At 45.2% G+C, this 26,023-nt stretch overlaps 1 protein-coding gene across 1 annotated transcript in view; it reads left to right on the top strand.

Annotated features, from left to right (window-relative positions):
* CACNA1A (calcium voltage-gated channel subunit alpha1 A) overlaps positions 1-26,023 on the top strand; it is a 1,120,700-nt gene that overhangs the window by 1,002,614 nt on the left and 92,063 nt on the right. Inside the window, exon 44 of the mRNA XM_078685323.1 lies at positions 10,602-10,637. Coding sequence (XP_078541449.1) covers positions 10,602-10,637 — 36 coding nt within the window. The remainder of the gene's footprint in view (positions 1-10,601; positions 10,638-26,023) is intronic.

The raw sequence follows: 26,023 nt of genomic DNA, 5'->3' as shown, positions 1-26,023 counted from the left end.
CAGCAGTAGTCAGTGCTCATTGTGGCTCTGCACTCCTGGTGTGGAAAGTCGCGAAAGTGGCTGACGTCAGCGTGCTGAGGTGGGGCCTATATAGGTACTGCACATGTCACTTCCGGCACGGACGACGCAGACGCAGAGCCTAACAACGTCACTTACTATCATGCCGGGGTTCTGCTTGAAAGTCTTCCAGATCCACTCTAATACCTGGGGATATTTTAAAGTAAGGAATCTGTGGCTAGATAGATTCTCTACCCGATAACGTGTTACCAAAGGTAAGTAACTTGATCTTTTGGGTAACTTTACTTCCACAATGTGCATCAGCGAACAACAGGCAATGTGTGCTTTTGAACAAACCAGTCAGCAGTGTTTTTTGTTCCTATTCTGAGTTCTTCAGAGGTCTTCAGAGTTCCTTTTCTCAGTTCACCAACATTTTTCCTACTAAAATAGGACTCAGGTAGATTTTCATTAGCAAGGTTTCTGGTTTTAGTGGCAGAGTGAGAAAAAACTGGATTTCAGCCAAGTATAATTAGCAGTGTCTGAGATTCATTGAAGCAACCCATCTATCTCCTTTTTGCTTTTCCTCCCTCTGAAAATTGCACTAGTTCCATAAGGTCATTGTGGTTCTTTTTACTCCTCAGTTCTCTAAAGGTGTTGTCTCACTAGCATTTTACTGAGGAAATCTATCTCCTGGTCTTCTTCAAGTTCCATCATATGACCTCAGCCAAGGAATAACTTCATATGATAGGTGTTAGATCTTTTTTACCTTTTTACCACGAGAGGAAGTTGGAATTTTGTTGCTCTGACCAATTTTACAACCTCCCTGGTTGATGCATGTAATCAGGCTCCGAGACCAACATGCTGCAATGGATATCATAGTGTATTTATTTTAATAAGATATATTTGGTATTTATATAGAGTGGACTTAACCCCGAGGGGCAACAGGCGCTTTACATAGCAAAGAAAAATGAACAAGCTAACATGAGCTAAAGATAAGGAAACGCATGGATGTTACAAAAAGGAAAAGATGGAGCGTTGCGGAAATTGAACGTAACAGTATGTGCATGCCCTAACAGTGGATAGATACAGTGTGGGAAGATTTGGTTTATATAAAAATACACAACAATTATAATTGGATAACGGTGGTTACATAATATATAAATATGCAATAAGTTATACAAACACAATAATGTTCTGACTGTTTGGTAGCCAACAAACGATGCAGAATTCACGAAAAAGAGGAAGACGTTAGATGCCATGTCATTAAAGAAAAGGGTTGGGTTTGTGGGTAAATTGAGAAAAGGGAAGTTTTGAGATTAGGCAACATTGATATTCGTTACACAGGTCAAATCCTCTTGCAAATGTCTATGCGCATGTTGTAAAATATAGGATTGCTTCAGTTATGTCCTCCAAGTATGAGCAAATCAGAGCCTTCTGTATTTCTGCTGCAAAGGGATAACTTGTATGCATTTTTCAAGCACTACACTTGATGCTTCTGCTAGGAGTGTAAGTGAGGGATATGCAATCTAAATTCAAATTTATATTTTCTTAGCACTTTGAAACCAACCTTCATTCACAATCACTCATTTATTGGTTCATTCCATCAATTAAAACAGTCTTTAAGAACCTGTGAATTGCAAAGTTCATTTGTTTCATCTGGGCTAAATAATAGCACGTAAAATCCAAAACCACATCAGTATTTTTAATTTTGTTTTCAAACTCAATGAGCATCTTCATGGTCTCAATTTGTTGTGCAATTATCCATTCTGGATTTCTATTTTTAATAAAATAATTGTATTGTTAATTTACAACGAATCACAAAATAAAACATAAATACATATTTCCTTCAAATACAGCCACATTATAGTAACTCCTTTCGAACTTCATATGTATAATTTACATTCCTGAATTTTGATACCAGTTGTAATTCACTCCAAAAATCACTACATAAATAAAGTAAGATTTCATGTTCTGAATTTTATTTAAATGTGTAACCCTAAATACCTCTGAAAAAGAATGTACGCGAAAAAAATACCATGTTACTGTTCACTGAATTTCATTACAGCTATTAATATTGAGCCAACAGGATTTTTCTTGATTGCGTTTGACTTACTAGGAACTTTTTGTTCCTTGCACAGACTGCCATTACCTCATGGTGTAAGGATGCCGTTTCCACCTTAACCAATTAACATACAGTAATAGTGAGTATAATAACTAAGCAAAAGTCTCTAATTAAGACGAGTACTAGATTTCATTATTTCTCCAGCGTTGTATCTTTCATAGATTCACATGCTTGTATCATTTCCCTTCCTCAAGGTGGGAGCCCTACAATACGCTGGTAATAGCAGTACAAACAGTGTCCCTTAGTAGCATATTAAAAGATCCGAACTTCAGCCATTGAAGCGATTGCCCCTATCCTCACCGCATATCATGTGAGAAGGGAGTCCCATTGCTTTAATCTGATTTCAAACAGATTACTCATTATGTTACTGAAGAAAAACATTTTTTTATCCTTTCCTTAGATTTTATATGTAAAGTTCTTGCACCTCTTCGTCTAGGATAGGGAAAATACCTAGACTGAAAAATAATCTAAATTGATCCTTTTTGAGGGAAGACACTTGAGGTGGTTACATACAAATAAAGATGGGGAGAAGCCTCCTTAAGAGATAAATCTGGATCAAGCTCTCAATTCTCTTGGCAGAAAAAAAGCATCCAAGTGATATGTGAAGAGCTTTAAAGCTTGACTGTTGACTACCCCCTCAATGACCTGTTGATGTATGAACCATTGAGAAGAGACCCATCAATGAAGACACCGTCAACAATTTATTTGTTGACATAAGGCTCAAAAAGACAAGCGGCCTACAGAACTACACCCAGAAAACACCTCACCTAACATGATACCTCTCCAACCACCTGCTAAGGTCCTCGAAACAGAGACAGAAGATGAGTCAGACTATTGACCGATATGGAGCTGCATTTAGCCTGGAGAAGGTCAAAATAAAGTGCAAGGACATGGTGGAAGAACTAGGGTACTACCCTTAGCACAAACCTCAATCTTGTCACCCAAATTACCTGTGATATCAGCAACAGGAATAGGTGGATGGGCATGCACACTGCGCTTGCCATTATGACCCCTATGAAATTTGTCTGAGGTCTGTAGAGAACATCCTGTGACGATAGTGCCTGTAGACCTCATTAAGGACATGTGCCATATAATGGCATATTATTATACAAGATTCCATGCAGAACGTGCTCCTCTGCCTTCCCAACAACCTTAGGAAAATGCTACTGTGTCACTACACGCATCAGGACACAGAATTGAAGTTCTCAAACCACCAGAAACAGAGCGACCTCCACCTACAGCTCAACATTAGGAGGCCACCATTTTGCTGATTGGCCACAGAGTCTCATACAGGTGTCTGATGAAGGTCAATTATCAGTTATAGAGAAGGAAAACTACCAGACACCTCAAGGCCTAGAGTTGGGTGAGTGAGTGGTTTGATCAATGGTAGATTCTACAGATCTATGCATATGCCTACTGTGTGGGTTTCCAAGTTGTTCACCATACATATATTATTACTCTATATCTGAAAGAGACATGTTAGTGATAGATTCCTTATCTTACAATATCCCCAGGCGTCAGACTGGATCCGGGAAATTTTGCGTAGCAATACCCCAGCGCGCCGGCAGGCGTCGTCCGCGGCTCTGTAGTGTAGTTGAGCTTATATAGCGCACAGCTACCCGCAGTGGGTTTCCCGGCGCTTGCTTAGGGAACCCTTCCTGGTATTCCCCTGTGAGATAGCAGGGTATCCACAAGGTGAAAGTCAGGCATCCCGCCGCGAGGGGCCGTTGTGGAGATTAAGCAAGCTATTGCCCAGAGTCGCAGAGTGTGAACCCGTGAGTCGAGGAGGCACCGGGGCGAGAATTATCGAGTCTGTGGAATTTTTAGCCCAAGACCCGCCGAGGCGGGGAATTGAACCCTGGTCCAGGACCGATCTCAGCTTCCGGGTCTGCTGCCTCTAACCCCTGAGCCACACTTCTCCTCTGCGTCCGTCGTCGGCGTCATTAGCGCCGGTCTGATGTCGTCGGAGTACTTAGACGCCGCCCTCGCGCGCTGACGTCAAACCATGCTCCAGGTGCGACCGACTAATGTCGGTTACCGACCCCCATCGCCGGTGCCTTCAGTGTCTAGGCCTCGACCACGACGACCGCACCTGCCCCGGGAGCGGTCCCGCAAGCGACTGGAGCTCCGGCAGTCGGACCCGCGCCGTTCCAGGTCCCGGTCTCACATGAGGTCGAAGGACCGGTCGCGGGGTCGGAGTCCTCGTAGCTCCGGTAGTCGGCATCGGTCGTCAGGATCTTCCTCAGGTAAGAGGCATGAGAGGTCGGAGCGACATCATCGTTTCTCTGAGCCACCCCGACGCTCGCACGACGCGGCCGGGGGTTCGGGTGACACCACCCATGCGGCTCCGACGGAGTCGCAGGCGCCGCATCCTGCCTCACACCTGCAGGTCCCTGGGCACGAAGCAACGCCGGAGGAGGTCGAGCGGTACCTCATGGCCATGAGGTCCTTCCCTCCTCAGCCGGGTTCCGTGGTGCTTCGGCTCCGACGCCGCCTGGTGCCTCGGCCCCGGCGCCGCAGGCCCTCACTGGATCTGGTTCCGGATCCGGGTCGTCGCCGGTCGACCTCACGACCTCGCCGGCCCAGCGGGTGTCACCCCTGGCGCCGCTTGTCGGTTGGAGATTTCTATTTCCACGAACCAGCCCCATCCGTTGACCCTGAACTTCAGGAGATGGGTGATGAGGGTGATTGGGAGGGGTCTATGGACCCTCTGGCACAGGAGTGCCAGTCTCCACAGGACTGGACATATTAGCTTGGGGAGGCCAGTGGTATTGACACTTCGCCAGACACTGGATTTGTCTCCCCTCCCGCCGTGGCTACGGAGGAGGGGGCTGCCTACAGTGTAGGGTTGATGCGGGCAGCCAAGGCCTTGGGCCTGACGGTCCCCGTCGCGGCCGTGAGGACTAACCTCCTCACTGAGGTTCTTAAACCGCAGGCATGCTCCAATGAGCCTCTGCTGCCCTTTAATGAGGCCCTGTGTGACGTTCTTGTGGGCACTTGGTCCAAGCCCGCTACAGGTCAGCCTGTGGATAGGATTGTGGCCAGACGCTACCGCCCGGCCCGGGCGACCCTTGCTTTTTGTCCCACCCCCGAGAGCCTGGTCATCCAGGCCTCCACTTCCCAGACTGCGTTCCCGACGGCTCCGCCCGATCGGGAATCCAAGAGGTACGAGCAATTCGGAAAGAAGGTTTTCTCGTCCCTGAGTTTGGAACTGCGGTCTGTCAATACCGCATGCCTCTTGGGCCGCTACACCCACACCCTGTGGGACACGGTCGCGGATGTGCTGCCACAATGCCCGGAGGAGGTCCGGGCTAAACTTGCCCAAGCCCTTGCGGAGGGTCGAGATGCAGTGCGCTACTCCATCCGGTGTGGGCTGGATACTACGGACTCACTGGGCAGAGCGATGGCAACGATGGTGGCGGTTCGACGCCACGCCTGGTTGAGGTCCGCCAACTTTTCGGCCGATGTCCAGGCCACCCTCCTGGACATGCAGTTTGATGGCCGTCGCCTTTTTGGCGACAAGGCAGACCATGCGCTTGAGCGTTTTAAGGACTCCAGAGCTACAGCCAAGTCCTTGGGCCTCTCGGTCCAACGCCAGCAATCGGGTGCCTTTCGCTCCTTTCGTGGCCACGGAAGGGGGCTCCCACACGTGCTGCCAGCCACGCGCCGCAGACTTCTACACAGCGCGGTGGCGGCCGTGGAAACCGCCGACAACGGCGAGACCAGTCCACACCTTCTCCTGCAGCACCTGCCTCAAAACCTTCCTAGTCCATGCTTTCAGGCCCATGTGACGCCAGTGGGAGGCAGAGTCCGCCATCACCTCTTCCACTGGCGCACTGTCACGTCAGACAGGTAGGTGCTGCAAATCGTCCGAAGGGGCTACTCCCTCCCCTTCGAGGCGACCCCTCCAGCCATGCCACAGCAATACCACCGCGTGTCGGGGGATCACTTGCAACTTCTGCAAGAGGAAGTGTCGGCCCTTCTGGCCAAGGGGGCCATCGAGCGCGTTCCGGGGCCAGAAGTAGGGTGTGGTTGTTACTCCCACTACTTTCTGTTACCCAAGAAGGGCAATGGGGGCCTACGCCCTATCTTGGACCTACGGAACGTCAACGGCTTCCTCCAGAAGAAGAAGTTCCAGATGCTGACATTGGCTCAGGTCTTAGCTGCCCTAGACCCTGGAGACTGGATGGTAGCGTTGGACTTGCAGGATGCTTATTTTCACATCCCCGTCCTGCCGGCCCACCGGCGTTACCTGCGGTTCACGGTAGGCCACGAGCACTTTCAGTTTACCGTGCTCCCCTTCGGCCTTACCAGCGCCCCACGGGTGTTCACGAACGTGTTGGCGGTGGTCGCAGCTCATCTGCGCAGGTTAGGGGTTTCAGTCTTCCCCTACCTCGACGACTGGTTGTTGAAGGCGGGCTCGCCCCAGACTGTAGTCAGCCACCTCCAGACTACGGCCGACCTCCAGCACCTGCTGGGGTTCTCCATCAATGTGCCGAAGTCACACCTGTGTCCCTCTCAGAAGCTCGTCTTCATCGGAGCGGTTCACGACTCGGCGCAGTTTCGGGTTTATCCTCCCGAACAGCGGGTTCGGGATATTCAGGCTCTGATTCCAATCTTTCAGCCTTTATCCCGAGTCTCGGTCAGGTTGACGCTGCGGCTTCTGGGGCTGATGGCCTCCTGCATCCTTCTGGTGCATCACGCCCGGTGGCGGATGCGGGCTCTGCAGTGGGACCTGAAGTTTCAGTGGGCCCAGCATCAGGGCATCAGCATCAGGGCAACTTGTCCGACCATGTCTTGATCTCGGAGGGCAATGCAAGACAGTTGCAGTGGTGGCTCACGGACCGCAATTGGGTAAGCGGCAGATCCCTCTCCCTACCCCAACCGGAGCACGTAGTTGTGACGGACGCGTCCCTCCAGGGCTGGGGGGGGGGCACATGGGAGAGGTGGAGATCAGAGACCTCTGGTCTCCTGCGGAGTCCCGCCTCCACATCAACCTTCTGGAGCTGCGGGCGATCCGGCTTGCACTGAAGGCATTCCTCCCCTCTGTCCGGGGGAGTGTAGTGCAGGTGTTCACGGACAACACCACTGCCATGTGGTACTGCAACAAACAGGGCGGGGTGGGGTTGTGGACCCTATGCCAGGAGGCTCTGAGCCTCTGGCAGTGGCTGGAACATCAGGGCGTGACCCTGGTGATTCAACACCTGGCAGGTTCTCTGAACGCCAGGGCGGAGGAACTCGGCCGTCGGTGCATGATGGATCACGAATGGTGTCTGCACTCGGACGTGACGCAAGGCCTTTTTCAGCAGTGGGGAGAGCCTTGGTTAGATCTGTTCGCCACAGAAGAGAACGCGCAATGTCATCAGTTCTGCGGGTTGGAATTTCCAAGGCGGCACCCGCTCGGAGACGCTTTTCATCGCGAGTGGAGTTGCGGTCTTATGTACGCCTTTCCACCTATACCACTTCTGCCCAGAGTGCTGAAGAAGATCAGGCGTGACCGGGCCCAGGTTATCCTTGTGGCTCCGTACAGCGCACGAAGGTATTGGTATCCAGAGCTACTCAGCATGTCTGTCGATCCCCCGATTAGTCTGCCTCTTCGGGAGGACCTTCTGTCGCAGCAGCAGGGGACGGTCCTCCACCCGAACCTGTCCAGTCTCCACCTACAAGCTTGGAGATTGAGCGGCGACAGTTTAGGCCATTTGATTTGCCTCCTGAAGTCTGTAATGTCATTCTGGCAGCCAGGCGTCCCTCCACAAAGTCGGTATACGCCTGCAGGTGGAACAGATTTGTGGCATGGTGCACAGCAAAGGTTGTGGATCCTCTCTCTGCACCCCTTTCTGAGGTTCTCCTCTTCCTTCTTTCTCTTGCCCAGCAGGGCTCTGCTCTGGGCACTATCAAGGGCTACCTTTCTGCCCTTTCCGCCTTCTTAAGGCTACCTGATCAGCCATCCTTGTTCAAGTCCCCAATTGTAAATAGGTTTTTGAAGGGAATCACACACATGTTCCCTCCTGTTCCATTTGTGATGCCTCAGTGGGACTTGAACCTTGTACTTACCTTTCTGATGTGTGCTCCCTTTGAGCCACTTCATAACTGTCCTCTCCGTCTTCTTACTCTAAAGACTGCTCTCCTGGTTGCCATCACCTCTGCCAGGAGAGTGAGTGAGCTCCAGGCTCTTTCTTTCAAACCTCCTTTCCTTTCTTTCCATCAGGACAAGGTTGTGTTGCGGACAAGACCCTCTTTCCTGCCCAAGGTAGTCACAGCCTTCCACATCGGGCAGTCCATCACCTTGCCCACCTTCTTTCCGCCTCTGCATGCCTCTAAAGAGGAAGAGCGGCTCCATCGTCTGGACCCAAAACGTGCGCTTTCATTCTATCAAGACCGCACACGCCAGTTCCGGGTGGATGACCAACTCTTTGTTGGTTACATGGGCGCCAAGAAAGGACGGGCGGAGCACAAGCGTACCATCTCTCAGTGGATCATCTTGTGCATCCAGGCGTGTTACTCCTTGGCTGAGGGCTCATTCCACTCGGGCCACGGCGACTACGACTGCCTTAGGCCGAGGAGTGCCCTTGCAGGACATTTGTCAGGCAGCTACGTGGGCCTCGCTGCACACGTTTGCGAGACACTACTGCCTGGACAGCCAAGTCCGGAGGGATGGCTTCTTTGGCCGTTCCGTCCTCCAGGACTTTCTGGTGTGATTATTGGTTCGCAGACCCACACCACCGGGGTTGGTATTGCTGGGGTATCTATTCTAAGGTAAGGAATCTATCACTAATGTGTCTCTTTCAGATGCACAAGTTACTACTTGTGTAACGATATATCTGTAAGAGACATTAGTTAGTGATAGATTCCTTACCGACCCACCCATCTTCCCGTAGTGCGAACCGATATCTAGGGTTAAGGTCATCCCCTTTCAGGGCCCTAGTTTCATGGCACCAGTGTTGGTTCTATCATGGCTCTGCGTATCTGGCGCGGAAAAGCTGTGTATCAGAACTGGCGTAAGCGCGCGAGGGCGGCGTCTAAGTACTCCGACGACGTCAGACCGGCGCTAACGACGACAGACGCGGAGCCGCGGACGACGCCTGCCGGCGCGCAAGGGTATTGCTACGTAAAAAAAAATTCCGGATCCAGTCTGACGCCTGGGGATATTCTAAGGTAAGGAATCTATCACTAACTAATGTCTCTTACAGATATATCGTTACACAAGTAGTAACTTGTGCTACAGCTGCTGAGACTTATGTAAATAATCAAAAGGTACAAGAGTGCTGTCAATCCTATACTGCTATTTTATACTTTTAAACATATATTTTATTCCCAGCTTGTTCATCTTATATAAATGCCCTGCATACTTATCGGGGTAATATATGTTTGGTTTTCAGTAAGGGTGCTAACAAAATTCTAGTGCTTTGCAATAAGTTCCTACTTCTGTGGTGCTCCAGAAAAGGTGCGCAAACTGCAACATGTGAATGAGAGTTATGCGAGGAAACATATGCACATGTGGGAACCTTTTGTCTGAATGAGAGCGTTGCTTTCACGAGAGGTCTAGCATCTGTTGAGGGAGAGGTAGACAGCTCTTACGAGGTGAAAAAGTCTGCCATACCTTGGGTCTATCATTCCATGAATTGGTCAAGTCTGCAATACTTTAGTTGAGATAACTGCCTTATATTGGAAGAACATATCCTCTATACCTTGCGTGAACAGACCTGCTGTATCTTGGAAGAACAGGTCTGCCTTACTTTGTGAGAGAATTCCTCCTTACCTTTGGAATGAGTCTCTCAAACCTTAAGGAACTGGTATTAAGGCAAATGAGCGACACAGTAATCCTTCATAGTGCCTTTGTATCATGATCGAGCTATTCCATAAAAGCCTACATTTTGGGACCTCTCCTGGTGCCCTCCACGCCCACAATGTACAGCTAGCCCCTCATCTGGAAAAGTATTGCCCGAGACACTAGTCCATGGTTACCTTTTTCTATCACACCATGTCGTATTTGTTAACTGAGGAAATATTCCCAATGTCCTCCCTTACACTTGACAGTGAGCCTCATATACTGTCTAAACTTGGCTACAGAGGCACTTTTCTTGTTTGGCCCCTGATTATGTTACTGTGATCTGAGCTGACTGAGCTTGGAAAATGTGCCCTGCTTCGTGTACCCGTCTTACCCTATCTGTACAGTTGACCTTTCTTCTGTTTTGTACCTTTGTGTTTGTATATGCTTTTCTGTATTTTTGTTTTCTTAACAAACTAGTCTTAATATTGTGATGTGTGACTAATTATGTTCTTTTTTATTATTATTGGCTGTTAACTTGAATATTTTCTGTTCTTTTTTTTCCTGTTATCCTGTGTTTCTTGTTTTCCCTCCCTGGCTTTTCTCCTCCCACCTCCCTGTTTTATTTGTTCCCTTCATTCCTTGTCTCTTGGTCTCCTATTTTTTGCTTTTATATTTACACTTTGTGTGCTCCGTCTTGTATGGCTGTGACAGAGGAGGAACGTGCGGCCTCGTGGGAATTATCTCAGTGTATGTACCATATCTTGGTCTCTCTTGTTTCCGCACACGTTACTATGATTTTTCTATTCCTCACATGCTCCTTTGTGCTCTCTCTTATCCTCACGCATTCCTTAGTGCTCTCTGTTCACACATTTTCCTTTGTGAGCTTTATCCCTCACATGTTCCTTTGCCTCTATTTTTCACATGTTACTTTATACCACTTTTCTCACACATTCCATGGTGCACTATATTCCTCATAAATGTATGCTGTTTTCCTCACACTTTCCTATATGCCGTATGTTTTGTTTGTATTATGTTGTGCTTTTTGTTCCTCAAACACTTGTCATGATCTCTATCAAATGCATTTTTTATACTTTAAGTTCCTCACACATTTCTTTCTGCTTTCTGAAATTTCTTTTGGCTCTCTACAGCACTTATTCTTGTGTGCTCTGTTCCTCAGATCTTTTTTACACTCTCTTCCACACTAATTCCCGTGTGCTTTCTGTTTTACAGACATTTCTATGTGCTCTTTTGACCATTAGCTCCTTTCGGCTTTCTGTATCTTTGATATTTTTATGTTTGTACTCTCTTCTGCACTACATACTGTGTACTTTCTCCTCTACACATACTCCTTTGTGCTCTTTTCTGCAGTCCTTCCTGTGTGAATTCTGTCAATAATACATTTCTTGGTATTCTCTTTAGCACTCATTCCTTAGTGCTTTCTGTTCATCAAACATTCTTTTGGTGTATCTTTTACACATGTTCTGTTGTGTTATCTGCCTCGATGTGCTGTCTGCTTCTCACACATTATTCTTATGATTTCTCTCTACTTCTTTTATTCTGGTTTCTTCACAACTTGTTTATGTTTTTCCTCTACTCACATTCTTTTGCAATTTCTATTGCTCACATTTGACTATATGCATTCTACTTCTCTCAAATTAGGTTTTCCTCACACGTTTCTATATGATCTCCCTCCCTCACACACTCCTCTGCACTCTCTCGTACTCTTACATTCCATTGTGGTTGTCAGGTCTTTCATGTTTTTTTGTCCGTGTTAGTTCTTTATTTTGGTCTTTAGTTTACATGCTGGTGCATGCTCTATATGCTTTGTAAGGCATTGGTCTATCTTCCGCACTCTTCGCTATGTTTTCACTCTTTGCTGATTTCTTCCTTGCATGCATAACTTGTTTGTAAACTCCATTCCTGCTCCTAACTCTTGGGGCTTTCCCTGCAATTGTGTGCCAATCTGGTTGGCCTTATTGTACTCAGCTATCTGCTGTGATATTGTGCAAGTGTCTTCTATTTATATACGGCAGTGTCTGTCCCTTTTGTACAGGAAAGTAGGAAGCATTTCCAGCCTGAGGATATCCTCATGCTTTCCACATACTGCTTTCCAGTTCCGATAACATATCCTGTGTCTTCTAATGGAGACAATACAAATTATTGGATGGTGACTGTCAAGTATGAATGTCTAAAGAGGGGTACCTCAATATAATATACATATGTGAGGATGAGGTCCAAGATTGGATAGTCTTCTCTTTACAAATCACAGGTGGATGCACATGCTTGAATTATTCTACATCATCTGGCTGGCGCTGGGCATATTCTGTGGTCGATGTTTACATAGGGGCATTTTTATAAACTCAATGAATATTGAAAATATCCCCAAGCTACTTTTGATGTATCCTCTTCATTATGTGACCTGAGGTCTGGCCAATGTGATTGAGAGCCACTGAGCCACACTTTCCACAGAGACTTAAATCACAAGATTTCTAACACATATCTTTGAATCTGCTCTCCTGTCAGAAACCTTCAGATGTGCATTCATGACAACTTTCTTCCTTCTTGGGTCACCTCAATTTGATTTGCAGAGAAGGAGGAGTGCTGCAAGGTAGTGCTAAACGTTTGTCGCGAGCACAGTAAAAAGTGCCAGTGCCTCAGTAATCCTATATTGAGGAGTTAAAAACAGCTGTAGTATGACACAAGACCACTTATAGACTACTTCCAGAAGAGTACGGCCTTCAAACCAAAGTTGTCCTATAGGAGGGCTTGGCTTCTTCGAATAGTCGTTGCATTCATGGGCTTGCCAACAGCTAATTTCTATCAATTAAGGAATGCCACAATCCTATGCCACTTTGGATCATATAAGAGTACATCATTTCACTCTGAAACCCTGTGTAGGATTATGGACATGCTTTTTAAAGGAGACAATATGTATGGGAAGCAAGTTATCTATAGTCTGCAGATTATAAAGTCTGACACAGAGACAGCAAGATCATCAGAAACTGCAATGTAACCAAGGAATTTCTAGCTACAAACTTTAATCTCAAGAGAGTGACTAGCAACCTCGGGTTGGTAATTTTCGAAACTACCACCAGTATTGATGGTTAAAATATTACTCATTCCATAATCAACATGAGCTGCCATAAATAGGTCAAACAACAGGTACAATCAAAGGAGACCTGGAGGACAGTTCAAACACAAGCATGCCCTACACTCTTCATCATCTCACTCCCATTTGACCTGCTGTTTTGAGACATCAATCTTTTCTACCATTTTGCTAGAAAATTACATCAGACAGGCTCAATGTGCTGGAACTAAAACCAAAGTCCTCATATTGCTTTTAAATGGTGCTATGGAAACGGAACCTAATGTACTGAAGGGTCAAGGATCTTATTCAAGATTCTGTCTTCTGCATAAAAGATATGGAGAATGGTGCCCACAAGTAGATTTGCTTGGGCTTAACAAATATCTCAAGAAACAGTGTTACCACTTGTTAATTCTATAGGAAACCTCCCCTTTTATCAGAGATGGTGCCTTCCTGGCTTCCATTGACGTACAGAATGCTTAATTCACCATCCTGATCCGTTTGTCATACAGAAAATACAATTGCTTCACGGTAGATGGACAGCGATACAAGTTCATGGCCATTTTCATTGACCTCAGAGACACTCCACCAATATTCACTGACTGCATAGCACCAGTTCCTGGTGAGATGAGATCTTACTGATTATGGTTACATTGGCGACTGGACCCTCAGGCCTGCCTTATTTACCTTGGTGTGCCAGGCGACCATTTATCAAATGTCAGTATTAGGCCCAGCTCTTGCCCCCAATATGTCCACTCTGCTCCCTTAACAGATATCATATTTCGAGGTGACAGAAGTACTAGCAAAAAACAGAAAGGGTTACCCTCTGCCGAGAGAGGTCACAAACACGTTCACCTGTCTTCTCATAGTCAAGAACAGCTAAGTATGCAATGGCACCAAGACGATGGGGATTGGTACTACCACATCACAATCAGTCCACTATTGAGGAAAGTGTTCTGGAGGTGAATGAATTGTGACAGCATTTTCACAGATATCACAGAATATCAAGGACAATAATAATGTGTGGCAAAATATAGAGGATAAGAATATTGATAAGGTAGGAGCAAATAGGTGCATATAGAGTTAGTATTCTTAACGGCACATTTATGCATCTTGAAGATATATATAATGTCAAGGTACACATATGTGGAGTTACGCTTAGTAAAACGTTGCTTGCCCAAACTTACCTTCACAATATTCTTGTGCTTGATATTCTTACCACAATATAATAGCCACAAAATATATATTTCCAATTTTTTTTCAATCACCTGCCCTTACATGTCTCAAGTCTGTCTTACAGAAGACGCTTGCCTGCTGGCATGGAAATTTGGAATGCAGAAACTTCACCTCATTTGTCTAAGGGCCCAGGCACATCAACCTTTTAGAACTCATGATTGTCAGGATAGCCCTCAAGGCTTTCCTCCCGTGAGTGCACTGACAACACCATGATCATGTTTTACATTCAGAAACTGGGAGGAACAAGGTCTCTGGCTCTGACTGTGGAAGCTCAGTGCCTAAAGTACTGGGCTAAGAAACTAGATATGGACATTTCAACCAAGCTGGTGTCTAGGGGTGCAAACATCCACCCTGGTGGGCTCAGAATATAGCTAACCGAAGTCACAAATATTAGATGACAACAAACATCTGTCCCTCATATTTCAGTGCTGGGGAACTAGTTGGAACCTGTTTGCAGTGTACCAGACTAACAAGTGCCCCTTGTTCTCGAGCAGAGGGACCTACCCATGTAGTTGGAATGGGGCTTTTCCGGTGAGCTGGTTTGTTGAGTTTCTCTGTACCCTTCCTCTAATTCTGCTGTTCCCCTGAGTCGTGTGAATGCTGAGGAGACAGCCATGCACAGTAATACTGATAGCACCAGCATACACTAGAAGACTGTTTTTCAGAACTGTAGGTAATGTCAATGGACATTTTTTAGAATATAGGAACAAACAGCAAACCTATTTCTACTCACTATGTCCCTGCAATACCCTACCTCATCCATTAGAATACATCTGGCTGCTATTTCAAGATACTTAAAGAAAAGGGATTTTCCATTTGTATTCTATTCCAGGATTGTGAAAGGGTTCATGACATTTTTGTATTCAATCTTTCTCATTTGCTGGGAGTCTCACACGGTCATAAGATCAACATTCTGTACTATCAGCATGAATTAAGGTCCCTTTACAAAGAAGTGACCTGAAGAAGTCTCACAAGTGCTTTGAGGTATACCCAGAGCTGTGTACCATGGGACAGATAGTGCTGCCGAACCTCACTGGTTAAAGTGAGGCTGATTCTGCCCTACAGCTTTTCTTTTCTGCTACAGATTCAAGCATGTAATACCAACCATAGAAAACCCAGTGCTCAAAGGATTGTATATCTCATAGATGCACATGCAACCTCCCCTTCTGCCCTTTTTTGAGGTTCCAGAATTTATTTACTCTTGACGAGCCCCGAATATGTGACAGTTGGATACTCTAAGTAAACTTGAGCTCTGTGTCTCTGCCCTTCATTGGCCAGAGTTACTGTCATATAATAAGGTAGGCAGACTGCAAGTAGACTATGGCTGTTTTCTGTATTAATTGAGTCTATATGTTTACTGCTATGCTAAAATTGAATATTGAGTATTCCCAGCCAGACGACAGGGAATAGTGAAAGAATGTGAATCCATTCAAGATACCAGTGCTGGATAACTTTGAAAGAACCACTTTATTGTTTTAGATGTGGAACTGAATTCTAGTCTCACATGGAAGAGTCATACACCCTTTGCTTTTTATACCAACAGCTTAAGTGTTCTATCTTGTTTCGAACTAAAGTCTGCACGCTAGGTGGTAGTCACTCAAAAATATCAGTCAAGGATCTCCATCACTATGTGGACTGTAACACCCACTCTTATTTTTTTACCTCACACAGACTTTAGCCATATAGAATTCTAAAGTAAAACAAATTTGACAAGCAACACTCTATAACAACTCCAAATAAATATGGAATCTGCTAGGAGGAGTTTTAGACATGTCTGATATAGTTAGCAAGGCTTACAAAATTAAAACTCCTCCTCTTTTGCCATAAGATGTATGATGTTTCGGGTCATTGCTGAAGTACCACGAAGAAAAATATAAAAAATGTAAAAGCAGCTAAAAAAAGTAAAAGGAATGAATAGGTAAACATATAGGACCTGATTCAGAAACTGCATTTTGTAGCACATAAAGTAGTACTACAGTAGTATTACTTACTTACTACCAAATGCAATTCACAAACCTGTGGGGCTTACTCACCATAAAAAAATGTACACATGTCAATTTACTCTTACACTTTTAGTAAATTAACTATGGTTGGCTATTCCCCATTTCCGGGTATAAATGTACTACAAAGTGTAAAGTTACATGAAAATTTCCAAGAGTAGAGTTATAACTAATACATTTTTACACACAGACAAAGTTCTCCGCCCCTAGGGCAGAGATCTCCCTATTGTAAAGTATAATGAAAATGTTTAAAGTTTATTAAACATTTAAAAACCAGTAAAGAAATGTAATGTTATCTATTCATTTAATTACATTTTATATATTTATTTTAAACACAGAACAAAATAACAAAAATGCTGTTAACCTGATTTTGAACTAAATATTTGAATAATTTAAATATATTAAATTAAAATGCAATCGTATTTTTAAGGTCGTATTAAAAAATAATCCCACCTAAAGTAAAATGTGAATATATATTTATTACGTATTTTAAATTGCAAAAAGTTTCATACATAAATCATTTAAATAATTTTCTAATAATTAAAGTTACAAACATTTGTAAATAAAAAATGGTTATTAAATATGTTATCACAACATATTTATTTGTTTACATATATATACTTTTTTTAGCATTAAATTAAATTTATAAATTAGATCATATTAAAAAAAATCGTAACAAATTATTTAATTTTAACATTTCATATGGGGTTGTAATTTAAATCCCATTCTCCATTACTTTCTGGGGGAGGATGTTACAGTACCAGTGGCTGGCCATGTGTGGTGCTGCATTTATTCCAGGTCTGAGCTGGAGTACATTTACTTCTATTTGGGTCTAGTAAATTTAGAATTGGCTTATTCTTTGTGGTAGTTGTCTATCCCTCCCTATACCCCTCTTTAGCCCTCCTTAACTCTTCCCATTTAGTAGTAAACATTCCCATTTTCCAGGATCCCCATCTGGTTCCTCCTACATTTACTAATAAGTAGTAAAGTTAATGTATTATGATTGCCCCGTACAAAAGATAGAAGTGGTGGTGGAGATTTCTACTTGTAGGTTTTTGAATTGCTTTTTGTAATATCGAAATAGTACTACCATAGTACTACTTTACATTCTACAAAATGCAGTTTGTAAATCAGACCTGGAAATGGTAAGTAGCAAACAGTAGAACATTTGCTACAAAGTTTCAGATTAAATTTACATGTGTAGATTTACTCATGTGTAAATTTACCTATGTAAATAGACTAAAGGTGACCACATTATTGCAGATCAAACAGTAACTGCATTAAGTATTCCAAAGTAGTAGTTTCCGCGTTTGGTTTCAAACTGCTGTAGAGTCAAATTTGGTTCCCAGTTACAATTCGGGCGGAGTGGAATTTCTGTGTGAAATTCTGTTCTGCTTGACCATGACTGGAGCCATGTCCCCACATCCGATTTTCCTAGGTCCGCGAACAACAAACCCAATTTTGATGGCTAGGAATTCTAGCATATTAAAATGCTTAAGGGCTTTGTTGCAATTTTCTCTGGTAAGAGGGAAGCATGAATTATTCATTTTTCTCTTTCTCCTCCCATTCTCTCTCTACACCCCACCACATCCTCCACTCCCACCCATACAGAAGTAAATATTGTCTACGTACTGCAAGCCGGTGGAAATGAGAAGTGTTCTTTTAATCAGAAATGCAGTGAACTCTTAATTTATGGGAGCAGAAATGAAATCTGCTAAAACACTTGTGGAGAAGTTTCCCTAATGCCTTATTTAGAACAATTTTCCAGGTGGTCTACTATCTGAGTGCAAGAGTGAGAAATAACCAGGGCAGGGGTAACCGCTCGGTCTGACAAACAGTCCCCATTCATCGGGGTTAGTCAATTGGTTTCTCTGTTGAATGAACCATGAGGAAGATTTACTTTTAACATGGGAAAAGCGAAGCAAAAGTGGCGCAAGGGGCTTGTAAATCTGCCCCATTTGGGTAACAGATATGTTTTTTTAAAATGCTTATACGCATTGTTTTCTCTTTGCTGTTAAGTACACTTAAGCCCTCTTCTCTCACTTTTCATACCGGGAAAAGAAAGTCTGCAATAAGACATCACTCCTCTCTTCACTTGGTGGGCTGTGGCTTAGCACTCTCATCTCTGATATTCTTATCCTATTTCTGAGGCCCAGGAAATTCTTACTAATCATTGTAACTCTCTGCTGGCAATGAAAATATGGAGTCCATTAACTGCCACAGCGCGAATTATTTTGGTGTTGGCATTGTGTACGGTTCCAATAGTTGGCCCATTCTCATACAAAGTAATTAATCTGTAGCCAAAGGTCTACAATCTTACTTGTGTGTAGATTTAAGGTTTTCAAACATTTGCACCTGGAAGCCTGAGGCTCATTCTCCTTCACAACCTCAAAGGGGTTCTCATGTCAGGGGTACATTTCTAACTTTTTCCAGGATGGGAAGTGGTTACTCACATGAAAATGTTTGTGTGGAAGACTCTCATTCAAATGTTTGTGTGAATTAATCATTAACTAGTGCATAACAAACTTTCGTGAATTCAAATGGAACTCGTAGAAAACTATTTACCTGTGAGAGCCGTGCAAATAGCTTTGTCAGTTGGTACCAGAGATCTCAGCTGAGATCCCCAGATCACTTTTCATTTTTCCGCCAGCCTTTAAGATAGGGCTCTAGAATGATTTTAAAGACCAGGACTACACAGTTATACACGATGTCCTCCACATATTTTAAAATTCTGGCTTCAAGATCTTTTAGTTTCTCTCTTTCCAGCAGAAAGCTGTCCCACAGCAATCTCTTTTATGTCACTGGTTGCAGCTTTCACCTGTCGTGTCATCAATTGTTCACTAGACACCTAGGATTATATAGTGTCTCAAGTCCACTACTTTCATCTAATCCGCATCAAACGTAACCATTTTGAAATGTATGCTTTTTTTAGACATATATTCTGTTTTTGTATCTCTTCCCCAGCCACAACACGTTATATTGATGAGCAAAATTGAGCACTGATTGCACTGATTGGTTTATCTGGATCATAAAATAATCACCATAATGGTAGTTAATTGTGTTACCATCAACTTCACCCCACAACTTAGCCTGGATTTGCCAGAAGATGGATAGCATGGGTCCCCAATACCATGGGCACGTCAAATTACTCAGATAGCAGCTAAACACTTCGCCAAGACAACTGCCCACACCTACTAAACTCAGTAACACATACATCTATCAGTTATTAAAACCAACCTATTAGAGACTACAACAGTATCAGAAAAACTATCAGACCATGTTCAAGAAGCCATGGGGCAGACAGGGTCTACTGTGCTCAGACTGTGATGGTTGAGGTAATTTGCCACTAGTGTCCTGGAACCTGTCCTACTATGATTATGCAAACTAGGCCAAACTAGTGCTTTCTGTGTTTGACTTTCAGGGTAACAGAGGGGTCACGGACTTCTCAGGGAAGTAGTGTAAGCTTAGCACTTAAAAGTCAACCAACAGCCACAATAGCTTCAACTTCCTGCTCGTGCTTGTCTTTTCAGGAAAAGAAAGTACTTTAATCACACAGTAGCACTAAATACCACACAATCCAATGTGTTATACAAAATAGGAGATGATGTGCCATAACGGCCAGAGCTGGTGACTTGGAACTGGAGAATCAGGTTCAATTCTTAGCACTGGCTCAACATCCTGGGATCCTGGCATTTCATTTAATATTCCAGTATATAAGCAAATGTGTAATGTAACTGGTGCTGATGTAAAGTGCTCTAACACCTTTGGATCGAGTTTGTGCTATATAAAATTGCAGAAAAATAAAAGATAGTTTTGCAGGGTGTAATCCTTCTTTGTGGTGCTTCACTCCTTCATTGCTCTTTATTAGTTTATCCTGGGCGGCCTCTCTCTTCATAGCCCGCTGCTGCAATTCAGATAAAATATAGTTCAAGCTCAGGTGCAGTGTCTTGGAGACAATCCAATGCATACTCATTCCAAGATCTTTTTTAATCGTACCACTTTGCGGTGTATCGATAGGTAATTTTATCTTCTCGCTCTTCTCAAGTAGTCCAGGTGGGCACTATGCACATCTAAAGCAAGGGCCACAGTGCAGGAGTATTACTCAAGGCTGCTGGTCAAGCGAGGCATGGGCTGCGTTTATTGTGACGCCCACTCAGATCAGTTGTGCAATGCTGCTGCTCCAGTGCAGGTGCAGAGCCACCCACAGTAGTCACCTTGGATCACCTTAGGGCAGCTACGTGTAAGCCAATTAATGGTAGTTGAGCCCGTGACCAGGCCAAAGGTAGATGAAACTTCCATAAGTCCTACAATGGTCTCAGCAGTTGCAGCCACCAAAAGGTCCTTAGGTAAATGCAGCACCAATCAGCCCCACAGTAATCTCAGCAGTTGCAGCCCCTTACCGAGCAAAGGTAAGTGCAGCCTTGACTGGGCCTGCAATATTTACAGCAGTGTCAGCACCTGATTGGGCCAAAGTTAGTTGTAGCCCCGACTGGGCCAAAGGTGCCGCAGTTTGTAACCATTCCTGCCAGGAGCCGTTGGCGAGAGGCCAGATAGACCCTATATCACATGGGTGAATCCCAGTTTGCTCTTGGGAAGTGAGCTCTCTCTGGATGTCCCCCAGTCTCAAGCGACACTCTGGGTCTCTCTCTCGATAGGCAAACTCCTCTCCTGTAGGGTCGGGCAGACTCCTTACCTCTTTTAGTAGATAGGCAGGCTCCTTATTGTTTGTGGCTGATTCTCAGCTCCTCCATTAGAAAACGCAGATCTCCAGTGATGTCCACTCACCTCGGCAAGACTGCCTTTGAAGCAGACACCAGCCCGGGTCGCGCAAAAGTCATTGAAGTACTCTGTGGACCACACCTTTACTTGGTCAGGCAGAACTTGGATCCAGGACAAAATTATGTGGTTTGGGTCCCACTTATATACACATCTTCTAGGCAGGGATGCAGATCCACTATCTTAAATTGCAAATCCGATTGAGCTGATTCTTCTTTCAACTAACCTCAGTCTGTTCTCCAGGAACAGCTTCTGTGAATAGTGATGCTTCACACAGCAAGTGGCACTGAGGCACTTTCCAACTTGGTTGACCCATAGCAGAGGTTCAATGAGGTTTAGAGTTTTCACACTTGGATGTTATCAGTCCAACTGAAGGAGTAATCAGAGAAAGACAAAGAGTACGCCTGACCTGGAAACATCCTCACCTCACAAATCTAGCCCTGTCGTCATCGCCCTTGCTTTAGTGTCCGGATCTCCACACTCCAGTCACAGGAAAGGAAGGCAAGCAATACACTTGAACTGTGTGGAAGAACAGACCTCATGCCCCATTCTTTGCTATGCCAGGACGGGGGCATCCATAATGGATCCCACTGTCTTCAGTATTCACTCATCAACACTGCACATTTGTTACACACACTGCACACGTGAAAGCTCTTGACGTACACACTGAATGCCAGCGCAAAGTTCTAGGTATACATATAATAACAGAACTTCACACAAGTGGGACCAGTAGGTCTCACTCCCAGTCTGGTCACTTTGAAGCTTCTAAAGATATGGTATGCTGCCACCACTGATTATGCACTATACTCAGGAGGACCAGAAGTCCCCTGGGTAAGCTTGGTGTGCCTCTCCAAGTCCAAGACCAATCATAGTCAGGGACAAGCCTAGGCCCCTTCGTACATGAAAAGAAATGGCCATAATAAAAAGCTGGGGTACCAGATATACATACAGTTGGGCACTCAGGGCAGGGGAACGCATATGTTTACCATGCCGGGGACTTTTCCATCCCAACAAATGCACTCTTGATGTTACAGCTCATAAACCCAATAAGAGTCTGGCCAATGTTCGAATCCTAGAAGTTACCTTGGGAAGGTAACAAACCATTATGGGTTGTGAGACCATAGCAATGTCAGGATGTGTGCTGTATAAATACATCCAACATAACATAGTCTTTTTTAGTTCTATTTATGGGCTGAATCCAACATCGACCCCTCTACATGGCATGAGTGTTGCTTCATTGAGATTATCGCTTCAGAAAGCTGCCACGCATTACCTAGGAAATAGCCCTATTAAGGAGCCACACACTTCTTCAGGGAAGTATTGAACATATGTGGCAGTGTTAGAGGAATGCCTTTGTGTAAAGCCCAAAAAGATATAGACAATAAATAGATATTTCCCCAAGTCCCAAAAGAGGTTGACGTTTATTTATTTTATTTGAAAAGTTTTATATAGCGCTGGCTAGACCCGGAGGTATCAGAGAGCTTTACATGAGGATCAGCGAGTTACAGGTTACATAGTTACATTAATTAAATCAAAAAATCACAGAGGAAGGTGAGGGGGAGGGAAGAAAACACAACGGGGAAACGAGGAAAACAGTGTCAGATGACCGGCTGGGTAGGTGACGGCCGAAGGGGTGAGACCCAGGACAGACTCCTCTATAGCTGCATATGACAGCTCCACCGGGTATCGGCCAAGGTTGCTCGTGCACTGAGGTAAGTACAAATAATTTTGGTATCCGCCCAAAATTACAGGTTACATAGTTGCATCATTAAATCAAAGAATCACGGAGGGAGGGAGGGAAACACCAAGGGGAAACTAGGAAAACAGTGTCAGATGACCGGCTGGGCAGGTGACGTCCGAGGGGGTGAAACCTAGGACAGACTCCTCTATAGTTGCATATGACAGCTCCACCGGGCATCGGCCAAGGTTGCTCGTGCACCGAGGTAAGTACAAACAGTTTTGGTATCCGCCCAGAGTTACAGGTTACATAGTTGCATCAATTAAATCAAAGAATCACGGAGGGAGGGGGAGGGAGGGAAACACCAAGGGGAAACGAGGAAAACAATGTCAGATGACCGGCTGGGTAGGTGACGGCCGAGGGGGTGAAACCAGGGCCAGACTCCTCTACAGCTGCATATGCCAGCTCCACCGGGAATCGGCCATGGTTGCTCGTGCACTGAGGTAAGTACAAACTGTTTTGGTATCCACCCAGGGGGCATCATTAAAGGTCCATCGAAAGTTCCATCAAAGTTCCACCGGGCATGGGCCATGTTGATCCGGCTCCATGCTATGCATAATGTTCATGGTTTCATTCCGGGGGCATCGTCACAGATCAATTGGCAGCCCCCATCCTGGAGTTACTGGGAAACTAAGACTTACTGTAGGGTTGATAGTCACTCTGCCTGTCGTCTCCGCAGCCTCCCTGTGCTTGCTCTACACACCCTGGGGATGATACAGGGCCGCGGCACAGGCAGCGGGATTGCCTCTACTTTTCCACGCTCTCTGGACCAGCCCTCTGCTTAACGAATGATCTCTGTGTTCCCACCCACGCTTTCCTGCAGCAGTGGGGCTCAGGGGTGTAATGATATGTCCCTACTAGCCAGTCACAGGTGCCCCAGTACAGCCCTGTGTCCGCGCCGCACTCCTCATCTGCCGTGGTCCTCCTATCCAGCGCTCGGTGTAATTTAACAGGCACACACTCCCAGTCTGGCAGCCACTTTTCACCCCGCAGAGTTGCTGCTCAGTACTCCCTACGCTGTGGGGTTGGCCCAGTGCTTTCTCACCTCAGCGCTGTAATTCAAGCTACAGAGCGCACGCTCCAGCGCTCCTCACATGGTCCACACATACCGGGTTCCCGATCATCTGGTGTCCATTCACCACACCTCCCTGGTCTGCCGCGCACCTCCGCTGCCATCAGGGCCCGTCACCACAGGCCACATATGCCATTTTCTTGGCGCAACACAGCGCCGTAATGTCCAGGAGTTCGCACCCATTAACCTCGTCCCCAGAACCGCCGCTCCTACTGCATTCCAAAACAGGTCTGTACGCCTCACCCCCTCCTGGCAGCTCGCACACTCAGCTCAAGTCCACCGCCTCCGATCTCGGCGTAGGGCACCGTCTCAGAACCTAGCCGCCATCTTGAAGGCTCGGCGCTCAGGCAGGGAATTATCTGCTTTTTCACCTCTGCAGCGGGACAAAAACACCCCGCTAGCAGCCCAGCCTGGGCACCAGGAATTGCGCCACCAGGATTGCGGTGAGGAACCTCACTGTTGGACCAAGATCATTGCCGGCAGGGGAGAGCTGCGGACGAAGCTCTGGAGCCCGCGGCACAGGAGAATAGACATCTAAGCCCTAAAAAGAGCATAGGCAGTATACAGCAAGGCATAAGATCATGCCAAAGCAAGTAGGCAAGCCCTGCCATTAGGCGAGGTAAAGACGGAAACAGAAAGAACATCGACAAGCCCTGCTTTATAATCACACATGCCCAAGTAACAGCAAAATATACTGAGATGGTGGTGGGCAACGGTCATAACCGATCCAATCATCGAAAATACCTCGGTCACTACATTTCACCCATGACCATTGTCCAACACCATCGAACGTATAAGAATATCGAACTGAACGTAAGTCAGCAGTAGAATAAGAGGAAACATAACTAACAGACCTTGACATGACACGTGGACGAAACACAGTGTATACATTGAATACAACAGCAGATGGCGATCAGAAAACAAACTACCAGAATCACGCCACCCATGATGGGATGAAGTAAACGTAAATCAGGTAACCAGCCAAAGAGCCAGTCAAACCACCCTCGATCCAAATTTTGTCTGACTTCCCGGGATAAATCATGCAACTTGTTAATATGGTACTGGATGGACTTGGAATGGTCAGACAGATTAAAACAGCAAAGACCTTCGAAATCAGAACATCCATGATCATGCTTCAATAGTAAATAATCAATGGCCGCTCTAGTCTGCAAAGTAGCACGGCGCTCACCTTGAGCGTCCAATAGAAATTCAGATAAAGCAGTCGAAGTATGATGGATAGATTTGACCATAAGACATGCTAATTTGCCTATTGCTTGGGAGTTGTAAATTGATAGTCCGGGAATACCTACAATTGAGGCAGCTAAGCTAATGTATTCAGTTTTGGAAAGCAAATGTAAATTAGAATCACAGTTCTCAGCCAACAGAGGTGCTTCACGTGCAGTCCGAGTATGCATGGAAGGGGACAAAGAAAACATCATTAAACTTAATCTCGATAAAGCACATGGTCCACTGGAAATGTTTGCTGGGATGTAGGACCAGGAAGTATTGCCACATGAAAAGAGCCATCCAGTAGGTAGCAACACATTATAGTAGTGACTGGCAGAAAGAACAATACAGTTACAAACCATAGAGTTGCGGACTGAGGAGCACATGTTGGGTGTACGACTGAGACATAACATTCGCACATGTTGGGAGAGTGTAGAGGCATTCTCCAATTTAACCTGCACACATTTACCGATCAGACGATGATCACACCTGAAGTTATAACAAACTAGCTTACTCGTCGTGCGTTGCTGCGATCTCTGAAGAAAGGAAATTCAAGGAAACTCGTTATGATAACATTCAATTTACATTGTGTCATTTTTATTGAAACATTCATTTTAATATGGAAAACATTTCAAAATGTTGTTTTAATTCTATTTATTTATTCGAGTGCTTGTGGATACACGATTTTTTGTTTTTCCGTCTGGTGCGTATATCAGTATTTGAAAGATTATGAGGTCCCTGGGGCGCCGATATTTAAAAAAAAAATTATGCCAGAAACCTTCGCGGGAGTGTACTCAACAACTTCCCAAAGTTTCCAGGCGATTGGATGAATGCTGTTTTAATTCTATTTATTTATTCGAGTGCTTGTGGATACACAATTTTTTGTTTTTCCGTCTTGTGCGTACATCAGTATTCGAAAGATTATGAGGGCCCTGGGGGGCCGATATTTAAAAAACATTTATGCCAGAAACCTTTGCGGGAGTGTACTCAACAACTTCC

The sequence above is a fragment of the Lissotriton helveticus genome, chromosome 1_1, assembly GCF_964261635.1.
Source record: "Lissotriton helveticus chromosome 1_1, aLisHel1.1, whole genome shotgun sequence".
NCBI lineage: Eukaryota > Metazoa > Chordata > Amphibia > Caudata > Salamandridae > Lissotriton > Lissotriton helveticus.
The sequence above is the reverse complement of the archived record's forward strand: the minus strand, read 5'-3'. Positions and strand labels throughout refer to the sequence as shown.